The following is a 14,176-nucleotide window of genomic DNA, read 5'->3' on the forward strand; positions in this document are numbered from 1 at the left end:
ACAGCTAACGAAGCGCTAACGTCCGCTCAGCTGATCGCACTGCACTTCCTCCTCACGCGTCAACAGACGAAGTCAGCCTCCACTGTAAAAAAAAAAAAAAATATATATTTACTTGGATAGAAATGTAGATAGAAGTCAAAGAAATGAATTGTCGTCATTGACTTGCGACCCATTTCATTTTGTATAGTCTGAGTTTTTTTTCTTTCTTTTTTTAACATTAGTTTCTCCTCATTATCATTGCAGAGTACAAATACTGACACAAAGCATGCAGTGAGGCTGCAAAGCAAAGGTGTAATATGCAAAGTAAGGCTTCATGTGTGCAGAATTACACCGAGGGTAAGTATGAATATGCTAAGACTTACACAGTATGAAGATATATAGTAAGTGCAAGTTATGGCAATAGTGGGACATTATTATATCATTATATATACACATATTACATACAGAATAAACAGCTGGAGGTATGATGTGAATATGGTGTATACACTATAGGTAAATACAGCATCGGCAATAGTATAAATATGCATGGGTACATATGGGTATAAAAGCATGTATAGTACAGGTAAGTGTATGTACAGTGTGACACCTGTAATATTTACTTTTATAAGGCATACAAGATAAGAAAAACCTTTATTGATTTCCAGTGAGGAAATGTGGTACCTTCTACTTGTAATATTTCATTATAAATGTGGAGTACGGCATAGATCTGATAGAACAGAATCAATAACCAAAAGTCACTCAAAAACAATTCAAGTTACTCATTATGAAGTTGTATAATCTACTTGTATCAATGGTAGCAAATTGAAAATTATGTTCTCCTCAAACTGTTACCATCACTTGAGATTATACGCTCAGATCCCAAGTCTTAGGTGTCAAGTCCATTACAGCCCTCCATTGGGAAAAAGCCAGTATTGTCATACAGGGTGTTCACTGTTAGGATTCACATTCAGTGCTCATATTCAGGACATGCATCTTTGACCTCTAACTCTAAAAACTTTTTATAAATCCCTTTGCATTAAATAAATGTATAATTGTTTCATGAAGTGTCCAGATGATTTTATTTGGTCATACCAGAATTCCTCACATCATGTGCCTTTAGAACAGAGCCGAATCAGTTGTAGGAGGTCTGGTCTAAATATCTCATGTACCACTTTCTCAAACTTTCTGATGTATTAACTTTATACGTGTTTTTTGTAACGACAGCCATCATATAACAAGTATATAATTAAAAGAATTGTTTCACAAAATTAAAATACTCAAGCAATATTAAAGTACTTAAGAAAAAAAAAAACACCTCAGCTTGTGTACCTCAGCAAACACAAGCATGTTCCCCTTCCACTGACTCAGTTCTGTGGACACGCACTATCTGATGTTCCAGTGTCTGATCACCGAATAAATGACAGAAACAACAGTATGAAATGCTCCAATTTTTTATTCTTTCTTTATTGCAGAAAATCACAATTATACATTTAAATAGAAAGACAGACAATAGGCTAAAATATACAGAAGAATTGGCATTACAGTCTGTTCTTTTACTTAATTTTCCTTGAACAAAAAGCGTGCTATGATAGTAACATTAACAATATTTGAACCGTATAATGTGGAACAGATAAACAGCTTTATAATAGCAGTGTATTTTACACTTAGTGAATATCAAAGAATGTTTAAAAAAAATCAATCCATCACTAACCACGTTTAAAAAGAACACATGCTGTTAATCATTTATGAAGGGGTTTGTTGCTCAGAAATATCTACTAGTGAATTCAGACATCTACTATGTACATTTATCTTACAGCAGCAGTGTAACCATGGAAGCAGCTTTGTGTCTCTGCCTGAGTTTCTCCCTTTGTTTCGTTGGACTGATCTGCCTGAGTTAGGGAGACATGCGATTTGACTTTGTTCTGACCCAAAATTATGTCCCTTTGCCTTAGCTTACATACATATAACAATATCTGAGAATAACCGTACTTGTGTAATCGGAGAATTTCTGTACGTGTCCAGCGTTGCAAAGGGCTTAAACTTTACTTTGCTGCTAAATTCACAGTCAGACTGTCTGACGATTCCAAATTCAATGTCAGAAAAGGATTTTTCAATATTTAGACTAGACGTGGTCCTCACTGACAGCATTCGCAGAGCTCTGAGTGCAGCGCAGCAGTTAAATCTTTACTCTTGGTGCCATACAGCGTCATACAATGTGAGGTTCCCTTGCTGGCAAGCTGGCTGCAATTTCACACAGTACAAGTAATTGTTTGCCAGATCATCATTTCATGTGCCACAAGCTACCATGAACAACTATGTACCAAAGTTGTAAGTTACACATTCATGGTAAAGTATCAACAAGATTTAGCTGTGACTGAACTTAGTTTTTATTATACCTTCAAAAAAAATTCACCATCTGACCACTTCTCTCAGTTTTTTTCTAGGTATTTCTTATATTCTTATGCAGTATTTCTTGTCTTAGCCCTTGGAGTACGAATGTCCTCTTAAGGACTTAAAAATCCTTGTGTTATATTGTGGTGTCGGTCTGGAAGACTGAATAACATCATCCAAGGTTCTGGTACGCTTTATGAACACGGTCCATCACTATGCTACTACCATTTATTTCCCCTATAGCTACCTGCACCCTAATGTTTAGCTTACAAGGTGCTCATGAGTAGTAAGTAAGCACACTCTTTTGGTTGCCTCTGATGAGCAGGGTGGGTGGAAGGTCCTTAGTCAGAGTTTCCAGCCAGGCCATGTAGAGGAAGTCAGAGACGGATTCCTTACGAGCAATGGGCATGCTCCTGCAGGGGGTGAAGGGTATGCAGAGTATGTTAGACACTGCTCTGGATTAAGCTTTGCCGCTCAGTGTTACTAAGGCAACAGTTAGTTGTACTTACACAATGATCAGATTGGCGGATTTGGAGTTTGCCTGAAGCAACTCATTCAGTCGCACCTGGAGGTTTGTCTGCAAAACAGCATCATGTTCATTCATTAAACAATGAATTGCAACCTGATTTTGTTGTTGAATGCAAACACATACACAGTTGTGTCTATGCTGCGTATGAAGTCTTAACTTAGTGGTTTTACCTTGTCCTCGAAGGTGCTCAGCTCTTCGTCAGTGATTTTCCAGGGCTGCTCTTTCCGCTTGGCTTCGGCCTGACCTCTGTCTTTAGACTCATGCAGACGGAAGGGCTCAATCATTTCCTCTAAATCCCTCAAGCTGGAGGAAAAAAGATAAGAACATGAGCTGAATGTAGAAAATTTTCAATTTTTTATCGTATAATATGCAGATACAATGATTAAACTATACTATTACTGTTGCACCATCTGGTCCGCTGTCACTATTATAACTGAAGATAAAAAGCAGTTACCTGTCAGAGGACGGCTGGACATGGATGTCATCAATGACATTGATGTCACTGCACTTAATTCTGAATTTATGCAACAGAGACTTCATCCTGCAAGACACGTTATCACACTGATTAACTTTCATGTAAATGTTGATAATTATTTTCAGTTAATGCTAAATAACATCTCCTGTGAATTGATGTTGTTGCCTCATGAATTTTCATTAATTTGCCCAATCTAACTTCCAGCCATTACGCTATAATTGATATTGAAACTGTTTTTCTTTTTTCACTCACTCCTCTTTATCCAGCTCACTGCGCCCAGGCTGCCCTGCGATGAAGATCCTTAATTTACAGTCCTTCCACTTCTTCCTGGTAGTGAGGATGTAGGGGAGCAGCAGGGTAAGACCTGAGTGAGGGGAGAGGAAAAACAAAGAATCCAGTTGGTTTTATTATGCAGACTGTACATCTTTGTATTGCACATTTGTTTTTGTGCCTGTCAGTTTATTGGAGTCAGATTTCTTCAATCTGCATTTGTCTGCATTAGCGTCAGGGAGAACGTGATGTGTCTCTGTGCACGGGTCTGTTAAAATCTATAGGAGGCGGCTGCCCGGGGCAACCAACACCTACCTCCATCGTCAAACAGCCACCACACATCAATGGTGCCTTTAGGCTGTTTCTTCTTGAATTGAGCACTGGCCTCCACCAGCCTCTCATTCATCTTGGCAACCTGCGGGGGAGGAGGGCTGCACACCGACACTGAGAAAGAGAGAAACAGATAGGAGAAATGAGAAGTGGATGAGCGAGAGGAACAGTAGGAGGGAATGTAATTCATTGAGCGAGCGCCGAGAGTTCGGCTGGATGGGAAAACTAGCACAAATCAACATTAAGAGCTGACTCTACATCAGCAGCAACAGCCATCTCTCAGGTTTAATGTTCCAATGAGTGGGATCCAGATTGCATACTAACAACCATCGCAGTCTTGCCAAGATACAGCTCAGTGGTTTGTGTGTGTGTGTGTGTGTGTGTGTGTGTGGAGACAGAGACAGATCGAGAAAGAGGCTGCAAGCACCCTCTGCTGTCTGGGCTAAAGGGCTGCTCTTAAGCGATGCTCTTCAAACTGGAACGAAAGGGACCATATTATTGGATTACACCCTCGGAGACATCTTTAGTGGGAGCGCTTGATTCAATTATATCTCTGTGGGAGTGTGGAGAAGTTTCCAAAACCGATGTGTGTCATTGGCTTCATTTGTTAAATGTACGTTATCTCAGCGGAAATATGAGCGTGTGGAGGAGAGTGAGATAGTTACCGACTTTCCCCACATACTTAAAGATCATACTCATCTTTTGATGCAGCCTTTAGGTCTGAGCCCCTCTGAACTGTCAGGTAAGAGTTTGACTGAGGGAGTAATAATAATACCTCTGGTGGTGAGCACTGTCTGAGATTGCTTCCTGGACTTCTTGAACAGTCCTCTTGATTTCCCTCCGTTCGGCATCATCTCGTTTTCCAGCTCCTCTTGCTCCTTCATTGCCTTTAGCATCTCCTCTGAAAGAAGAATCAGAATTCGGGCTTGTGACGATCATGCAGTCACTGTGGCTCCGTGTGACGTCAGTCAGGATTATCCTTGTTATTGTAAGGTTTTCCACAGAGGCACGGTTGTAAACTGGTAGTTGTTTTAGTATCTTATCTGTTAACTACCCGACCTTTATGAATACATTGTAATCTACAGAACAAAGTGCCATGACTTATCAGCGCTTATCAGTTACAGTGGGTTGCTATGAGAATACAACTTAGCACGCTACAGCTGCAATGCAGTTTGTGACAATTTCTTCTGTATTTCAGCTCAGGTCGACCGCTGCCCTCTCTGCATTTTAATATCTTGAAAATGCATTTACAAACGGCGGTGTGGCTTTATTTTACACTGCTAATCTGTCCTATTAGCATGTTTTGTTCTTTTATTACAAGTATACATCCTTCATTTATGTATTTTTCTATGTCGTATCAGTGTTTGCTGCTTTAGTTATTTCATGCTGCTGTTTCACCCCTCTATCGAACCTACCTTTAAGCACCTTGCTTAAAAAAGTACTTCATAAATATAACTGTTATGCTGATGCAGGACTTTTCAAACTGACCTTCTGCCTCGACAATGTGCGACACATCAAGTCCCTCGTTTATCCTCAGCAACACCGTCCCGTACTCGAAGTCAAAGGCATCACTGTCAAAAAGGAAAAGAGAATGAGGACACCAGTTCAACACAAGCTCCCCTATCTGTGTTTAATTATGGGGTATATTATCACATGTGCTTGCCATAGGTGTGTTAATTTGTGACTTACTGGAGTATTCCCACATAGCTCTGCACTGCCTCTGAGCCCGCAGTCCTCCAGTTTGTCTTGAAGCCCATCATTAATGTGTTGGGCTTCATACGGCCGAGACCAGAGACCTGTAAAGAAAAGCACGACACTCCTATGAGGATAAAACTCAAAAATCAGTTAATTGAAGCAACACGGGCGCCGCGTTGTAAAACCTGGAGTCATTGTTAACTGGAGGAGAAAATAAAAAATCCAAAAAGTTTCAAAGTGTCCTCGACCAGAAGGCTGTGAAGCTGTTTTACTGCCTGAAATTATGACCAGATCACTCAGCAGATCTCACTTTGTCTGCAGGGACTCATCCAGTGCAGTGTTAATCAATTATAGCTTTTAATCTGCCGTGCTGTTTGAAGTAAGCGATCCTGACAATGAACCGGGGCCTTATCTTGAAAGCGCGATAGCTAGAGCCATAAGACTGTTTTCCTGCTCCTCATTAACTCTCTCCTCTTCTTCCTCCTGCACTAATGTCCACGCCAGACCCTTAAGACAGGCCCAGCCCAGAGTCATAACACAGCAATAGATACTCGGCGTTGTGAGGAAGAAATGGGACAATAAAAACCTGTTTGTCAAATGTTTAAATTTTCCGTCTCCTTCTGATCAAAACTCACAGGTTACACATTAACGGAATGGATTTTTCTGGGTTAGTTGGTTTGTTGTTTTTTTGAAGAAATGTTTCGTAAGTCATGACCACACTGACCTGCAGCAGGCTCTCCGCTCCGTCCCTGAAGCTCTCACTGACCACGGCACTGTAAAAGGACTTGCGGTTGGTCTTCCTAAGCCACAGCTGGTTCTTCTCCATGTTGGCGTTCATCTCTTCCAGGGCCTCTGATCTCGGGCCCTGAGGAGATCACCACGTAAAGCTGTATATGAGTGTTTGTGTGACTGCGTTTGAGAGGGAAAGAGATCCCACATGCATATCTCGTATTCAGAGGGTAGAGCTGAACCTAAACTTTAGTTTCAGGTATCCAGACAGTTGGCATTTCCCTCATCCCTGCTTGATATTCGCTTGAATATCCGCTGCATGCAAAGTCTGCAGACTGCACAATTAATGCTCACTTGATGTGCAAATCTTGATTTGAATAGAAGTTTGATATTTAAATGAAGATTTGGGAAAGATGCTATGTGCTGCTTTGGTGACATCCATTATGTTGCATTTGCAGATAATGAGATTACAACATAATCTTACCACAAAGACTTCAGAGTTGAGACAGAGTCCATAGTTCTTAGTGAAGGAGTGAGCCAGGTCCAGGAGAGCTGGTCTGGTCCGTGTTGGACCTGTCAGTACCAAGATCTGTGGCCTGAGATAGAAACAATAACGCGTTACAAGGACACTCTGTATGCCAGGATTCTGAAAATGATTGATTTTGAATTTCAGTTTTTCATATTTAACACTGATAAGGACAGCGTCTAAGATGTGCTGTTTTGAATGTCTGCACCCACAGCCATGCAATGCAGACCCTCACCTGAAGTTCTTGACGTGATCCTCGACACCAGACAGAGACAGAGCGTTGCCGACTGCACTCACAAATGTCACCGCCTGCGTGGACGAACCCCAGTTCACATCTGGAGAGAAAAAAAGAGTCCCGACAGGTCAGTTCTGCCATGCCGGCATCGTGAATGTACTTCCAAACGCACAGCACGCAGCTCACCTGGCTTCTTGACTGTGACATATATGTAGAGGAGGATTTCAATGCCGTATGTGAGCAGAGCAGCCCACCAGTTGATGACAAACATGACAACGCAGCAGAGCAATGCGCCCAGCAGGGACAGCCACATGTTGTAGTATTTATATGCTGGTCTCCAACCTGGGAAGGCATGAAAGAGGAGAGATCACATTTACAAACTGCAGACTGCTGGACAAGTGGTGGGAAACACAAAGTACAGAAAGAAAACCCATTAACAGTGATGTGGAGTGCTGAGTCTTGAAATCTTACTTTGAAATTAAAGCACATCAAAATCTAATTATCTAATGCGACTGAGTTTGTCCGAGGAAACGTCTTAAATCAGGTGCTTTTTGTGATAGTGCCTGGTTTTAATATATTTACAGTCACTTATACAGGTCGAATAACCTCAGCCCAGTGCCAATAGTTTTCATTTAGGAGCTACTTTGTCTGTAGAGACCCACCTGGAGACTTGGCGTAGGAGGCATGGAAGCAGGAGAAATTGATGAGAGCATATGATGCCAGGAAGAAGTTGGAGATGATAGGAGCAATGGTGTTGAGATTACCTGCAGAGACAAAACAACAACCTCAATACGTACACCCCATGACAGCAGTAAACTAACCATTAGCATATTTGTCCATTTGAAGCTAAAAATATTTTGGTTTTAATTTATTGTAAAGATGTTATCGCGATGCCATGATGGACAACTGAACTGACCAATGAGAATGAAGGCCACAGAAATGAGAAATGTGAGGACATAGCCGCGGATTGGCTCGTTGTTCTTGCCGTATCCTTTGGCAAAGAAGTGCAGGATCTTGTAGATGTTGTCTTTGCACAGGGCCTGAGGAGATGCAGAGCTTCAGTTAGAAAAGCTTGTTTTGTTTTTGCAGTAATTAGGAACAGTAATCTGGGATTATTTTAGCGTGCTGCAGTGAGCTGCTGACCTGGAAGACTTTGGGTGCGCTGACGAGGGAAGCCAGGGCTGAAGAAAGGGTGGCTGAGAAGGTTCCGGCAATAATGAGGGGACCGAATCCGGATACCATGGTCATGACCTGACGACGTGAGGAGAGGAGCGCGTTAGACGCATAAAAAAAACGAGCTCTTCTTCTGTGCAGATTCCAGTTCGAATGGCAGCGTACCTGATTGTTGTTCAGCAAGCCAAACTGGCATGTTTCCACTGAGCAGGAAGAGAAATTATAGCCGAGCTCACACGCAGCCACGGCTGGACCGTCGCATGGTCTTCCAGGAGTAACGAGGTCAGTTATGTTTCCAGTGGCCTCACGGACAACAGTGGCAGCTGATCAGTTAGAGGGAAGAACAAATGTTGAACGCGAGGTAGCGTCTTTATATGAAAAGCACAGATGTGAAGTTAGTGAAGTTTCTCACTTGAGATGCATTTCATGGATTAGTGTACTTACAGACGCAGAGGGCCACAGCCAGGTAGGTGACACCCGTTATCAAGATGGCCAGCAAGGTACCTTTAGGAATGGCTGCCTGTGGATCCTGTAAAACAACATCTGTGTTTGAAAATGTTGCATTCCAGGTGTGATAGTTACTATAAAGAAATGAAATGTAGTAATGATATATTCGCACATGTAAATAATAATAATAAAAAAAACCCCTCTGTATGAGAAAGTTACCCGCAAGTCGCCAGAGATGTTTGCTCCAGCCAGGATCCCGGTGGCAGCGGGGAAAAAGATGGCGAACACTGAAAAGAAAGTCTCTGTGCCTCTAAAATCCGGAGCGAAATTCTCCATGAAGATTCTCGCTGTGGAAGAAGAGGGTGAGAGGAGGAAAATCAGGCGCTGCGGATGAGTCAAGTCATCACCTTTTTTGATTTACGTGTTTTCGTCATGGAGGTTTGCTCGGTCTTACAGTCATAGTTGAAGATGCCTTTGGATTTCTGGTCATCGGTTGCAGGAATGAATGTTCCTACAAATACGTTCACTATGGCCACCAGCAGGATGATGAGCAGGAGTATCTGTGCCTGTGGGGACAAAATGATCGAATTTACAAAAGTCATGGCTGGATGTTCAGAGATTGCCGAACAACGCATGGTGATCATCTCTCACCTTGGCTTCCCATTCCATTCCAGCCACTGATATGGCCAACAGCAACACCACCGTAATACATCCAATGATCCTGATGTCATTCAGTTCATCCACCATGATGAGAGCGTTATCCTGAGCACGACAGAACAGGCACGAGTGAGTGTACGGTCGAACATCTTGCGATATTCCCACAGTTCCCCATAGAGTCACCTGATCATCATAGCATCACACACCTTGAGCAGCTCAACCACCGTCTCAGCAAATCCCACCACGTACATGGCCACAGCCACCGCGTTGGCGAAGGCGAAAATTAAACCGATCGACCCGCCAAATTCCGGTCCCAAACTGCGAGATATCATGTAGTACGCTCCTCCTGAAGTGACAAGAAGAGGCGCACACGCAGGAGTGGATGATTAATCATCACATCACCGATTCATTGATTTAATGTCAGGACGCCTTAAGTTGGCTGCGAAACCGAGAAAAGGCTTCAAGAGATGACCCTCAGGTGCAGTTTTGAGCCTTGTGTCTTTATCTACGCAGAGTGTCCTCCTGGTCATTCCATTCTCTCAATAAAGATTTTATGTCAGGGTGAGTGCGCCTTATCTCAGGCTGCATGCATTCATAAATAATGTTTAAACTGCTGGTGGCGGCTGCAGCGTTATGAAAGGTCGAGTTCACGGCGCCTCTGTTTCTGAAATGTCTTACCTCCTCTGACCACACCGTTAGTACAGATGGCAGACATGGAGAGGCCAGTGATGGTGGTGACCACACAGCTCAGAACGATAACCACGATCCCCAGACCTGCGGTGCACACAAGTAACAGTTTAGATTTTATTTAAGTGGTAAGCCATGAAGCATTCTGGTTGTGAAATGAAGCCCCCCGTCCCCCTCCCCACAGTCACCTTTAAACAAACAGAGAGAGGGGGCTGGAAGCGGCTGCTGTACCTGCTCTCCCTACTGCCTGCAGCTTCTTCTGCATCTCAAAACCATTTAGTTACACCGCCTGAACCAAAGCTGCCGCCGATCGATAGGTTCTTAAGCAATGAACACACTCATGAAGCCATTCACACAGTTTCCCCTTTTCTCTCTCACTCTCTCTCTCTCACACACACATAGCTCATAGAATAAACCTTCAGCAAGTTTAGATCATTATTGGGACCTCAGGAAGGAATCTGCCCCAGTTCAGTCCCTCCCTGCTAATGAGTGGACGACTACATAATCCTTCGCTTGTCTCTATAGTTCCTGGAATCGGTGGTAACAGCGCCCTCGTTTCTAAAAAAACACAGGGTGTAGGATGTGGCTGCGGGGGGAATCGTGTTTGGATTCACTGATGGGGAGAGTCTGAGCTGACAGGGCGCCTCAGTCAAGTTAAGTTTATTGATCACATATGATAAGTAACCCACCCTGAGCTGTGCAAGAAGAACCTCGAAAACCCTTGAAAAATAGTTAAATAAGTAATAAACACATGCAAATACAAAGACGTTAGCTATAGGTAGAAAATGCATTGCACACAACACAACATGTTGTCGCACTCACCCCAGCCTGCCTGACCAAAAATCCAGGACAGACGGATGAACAACATGACACCCCAGATGTTCAGCATGCATCTCACCTGTGGCAGAGAAGATCAGTTTAAGTTCAAAGCATTCAGCGCGAGTCACGGGGTCGAAATACAGTAATGTTGATGAGATGCTTACTTGTACATGTAAATGACAAGCTGAAACATATGTAACTTGATTAGAAAAACCTTTTAAAACAGCACTAAACATTTTTTTTTTTTAAAAATGTCCGTGCCAGCAACACTTGAGGGAATGTAAATCACTCCCAGACTCCGGCCTTGAAAGCCCCACTTGGCCCCGCTGTGCAAATCGAGACACATAGAGTCTCCTCTTGCCAGGTCACAGTTAAGAAGAGTGACCCTGCTTCTATAAAGCAGAGGGAGCCCGTCATTACCCAGCATAACTCACCAGGACGCCCCTTATCCAGCCAAACTTTACTGCTCCTTTGTCGCTTTCGAATGGGACGGCAGACTCCAGGTCATCAGAGGGGGTCCCGTCACTCCCCTCGTCATCGTCCTCCACAGTGTCCGGCACATCGATAGCTCCTTTCTGGTGGGAAAATGTGGAGGGAAGAACATAAGGGACAGAACTCTTAAATATGTTCTTGATGCCTGCGCTTTTAGTGTTTTCGCTGCGAAAGAGCATCATTGTGAAGTGTTTTCTGTCCTCTCATTAGGAGACACAGACTTGTGTGAAGATTGATTGAAAGCGTTTGCAGAGACATTACGCTGTCCCTGTCAACTGATGAGGAAAATGGAGAGAACAAGACCAACCTAATCTTAACTTCCCATGAAGATGAATTCTGACCATCCTGCCTGACACTGATGTCTGGTTCAGAGAGGCCTCGCAGGTGTGTTTCATTTCCAGTTTCTTATTTTAAAAGATTTCTTTTAATTAAAGCAAACCATCCCATTGAGTATTATTAGACCACTGGAAACGTGTAACTTTGTGTTCAGGTTGTTCATTCAGAGTGTGGACAGCAGCAGCATTCAGTGCACCGTGGACTCAAACTGTGAGTCAGCTGCTTTTAGTCTTCCTTGATGAGGAAGCCTTTTAAAATCTCTCCGTCAAGATGCCGATGATTGCATGATAGATGGCCTCACACACTCACACTACGCTCTGCGCACTGTCTTAAACTGGAGTGACACTTAATTTCTTTCATTTTCCGTCGGGGACGTCTTCCTGTTTTTGTCGGTTCAGAATTGCTAATCTAGTTGAACCCATAAAACTCAATTGACCTATAACCTCATCTCTTTTGCAACACAAAGCAGTATAACTGCCCAGTAAAAAGCACTAAAATCTCTTAAGTGTGTCAAGTGTGTTGTTCCAGAAATAACTTTCGGTGTCTTGTTTAGGTGCACAAAGCAAAGGTTTAACGACTGAACTGTGGACACTGAAAGTGATGCTCGAATGATTAAACATTTCATTTCACCCTGTTTGGAGTCTTTGACCTGTGTGAATGGACCGTGTCGCTCAGGAGCAGAACAAAGACTGCAGTTACAGAGTCAGTGACTTGAATTTTTGGACACGGGGAGGAAAACAGGTGCAAAATACTTTCTGCAGAAGGTGAGGTGAAGGGCAAACATGAGTAATGGAAGAGAAAAGGGTGTGCGGAGCGTGTGTTGCAGGGAAGAAAGAGACTCAAGAATAAAACATAGGTGAATAAGTTTTACATCATTCACAGACATGCATGCGCTCACCTTCTGGAACACATCGTGGAGCTCCTGCAGGGACGGGCGCACAGCCCGGTGACCACTCACGCTGCCCGCATTGCGATAGAAGTCAACGTGGGGCAGTCGGTCCAAAGTGTCATGACCAAAGGCGCTGATCACCGAGGGCCGGACCATGCGGTGGTCCCCATTAGAGCGGTTCGACTCCTCGTAGAGAGGAGGTTCGTCCAGGGTGGAATCATAAGCGGTGTTAACATGCTCCCCTCCGTTGGACCTGTACCTCTCCATCAGGAATGCTGGAGGAGATTCTCAGATTTGAAACGGTCGAGGATAAAACAGCAGTGTGCAATAGGTGTTTAGTCTTCAGTCATCCAGCAGTGTTTGAAAAGAGGCATCAACCGGTGGGGTTATCCTTGTTTGCTGGTGCATAGACTCAACTCGGATTAGATTTATGGAGATCTCTTCTGCTGCTCTGAGCTTCTTGCGTTTAAGCTCGGTTTGTCTCAGAGGTCCTACCTTTATACTCTGCAACCCAGGGTCATATACTGGCTTCCAGCTATTGGCCAACCCTTTGGATCAACCCTCAGAAAACTGACAGAGGGGTGTCAGATATGTCCTTGCTCCATCCTAGGGGACACAAAGGCACTGCTTAACGATTAACCAAGTCATAAACGCCGAATGAGAGATAAAGCCGCTCATTGCCTGAGTTATGGAGAATTGATCACTAATATTGTTGTCTGAAGTGCAAAGCAACGGCACATGTTGTCCTGTTGCTGAAGTTTATGGGGTTATGGATAGTGTTTCCTCAGACGTGTGAGCGCTTTGGATGAATCATCGGGAAGCATCCACACGAGAGTCCTTACAAGAAGGAGGCTAATACAACAAAGCAGGAAAAGTTTCAAGGTCACAGACACTTTGAGGTGTGCATGACTGTGGCAGAAAAAAATAAAGGTAATATGGGAAGATGGAAAAATATTAATTTCATAATATATATATAAACAAAATAGGATATCATCAATAAAACCGGTGGGGTACCTCAATCTGAGAGTGATACTGGTCAGGTGAATAAGATTTATGTAACTGTTTTAATAAATGTTATCTGTAATGACTCTCTTTGCCACAGAGTTAGTGGAAGCACAGAAGACGTGAGTGTATTTAAGAGTGAAATGGGAGTTAATATGAGACCACGAATTGCAGGAACATGCCGGAGGCCCTTCTATACAGCCACATGACTTCCAAAGTGCCTTTAAAGGACCTCTTAACAGGTACACTTCCTTATTACTGATACACCACAGTGATTTATGCGCGCACTGAAAGGCAGGCTAATGACTCTAAATCTGACCTTGGCTGCATTGCAGGCGGAGAAAAATACTCCTGCACGTGTTTTTATGTGGAGATTGAAAACAAGCGATCAATTGCACAATATCCGTCAGGTTCGGAACACAGCGGCTCAAAGCTGTTACCATTTTCCACAAGAGCTATACTGACTGAGTCATGCTGAAGAAAGAAAAATTTCCACATGGACGGTCGTAACAGCA

At 43.3% G+C, this 14,176-nt stretch overlaps 1 protein-coding gene across 3 annotated transcripts; it reads right to left on the reverse strand.

Moving 5' to 3' along the window:
* Nucleotides 1-2,647: 2,647 nt before the first annotated feature.
* slc12a1 (solute carrier family 12 member 1) lies at nucleotides 2,648-12,926 on the reverse strand. Of its 3 annotated transcripts, none has more exons than XM_041938278.1 (26): nucleotides 12,669-12,926; nucleotides 11,377-11,517; nucleotides 10,946-11,021; nucleotides 10,115-10,210; nucleotides 9,643-9,782; nucleotides 9,431-9,541; nucleotides 9,234-9,345; nucleotides 8,999-9,126; nucleotides 8,777-8,861; nucleotides 8,498-8,655; nucleotides 8,303-8,410; nucleotides 8,076-8,199; nucleotides 7,822-7,923; nucleotides 7,346-7,501; nucleotides 7,160-7,259; nucleotides 6,883-6,994; nucleotides 6,394-6,534; nucleotides 5,664-5,770; nucleotides 5,463-5,545; nucleotides 4,750-4,875; nucleotides 3,960-4,088; nucleotides 3,627-3,738; nucleotides 3,354-3,440; nucleotides 3,070-3,202; nucleotides 2,880-2,947; nucleotides 2,648-2,783 (listed from the first exon to the last, which is right to left on the reverse strand). In XM_041938278.1, exons 1-26 carry the CDS (start codon nucleotides 12,924-12,926, stop codon nucleotides 2,648-2,650), a joined length of 3,129 nt encoding a protein of 1,042 aa, XP_041794212.1. The 3 variants fall into 3 exon arrangements, with proteins under 3 accessions (XP_041794212.1, XP_041794221.1, XP_041794202.1); XM_041938287.1 differs by having other exon boundaries at nucleotides 3,960-4,064; nucleotides 4,729-4,875; XM_041938268.1 differs by having other exon boundaries at nucleotides 12,663-12,926.
* Between the last annotated feature and the right edge of the window lie 1,250 nt (nucleotides 12,927-14,176).

The sequence above is a fragment of the Chelmon rostratus genome, chromosome 1 (assembly GCF_017976325.1).
Source record: "Chelmon rostratus isolate fCheRos1 chromosome 1, fCheRos1.pri, whole genome shotgun sequence".
NCBI classification, from domain to species: domain Eukaryota; kingdom Metazoa; phylum Chordata; class Actinopteri; order Chaetodontiformes; family Chaetodontidae; genus Chelmon; species Chelmon rostratus.

Bases quoted from the DNA above. Each gene is read 5' to 3' on its own strand.
- slc12a1 (XM_041938268.1), bottom strand. From the start codon at position 12,926: ATGGAGAGGTACAGGTCCAACGGAGGGGAGCATGTTAACACCGCTTAT. The intron at 9,346-9,430 runs GTGAGAGATGAT...TTGTCCCCACAG, and splicing joins GAATGGAATGGGAAGCCAAG to GCACAGATACTCCTGCTCAT. The intron at 5,546-5,663 runs GTAAGTCACAAA...CCTTTTTGACAG, and splicing joins AGCTATGTGGGAATACTCCA to TGATGCCTTTGACTTCGAGT.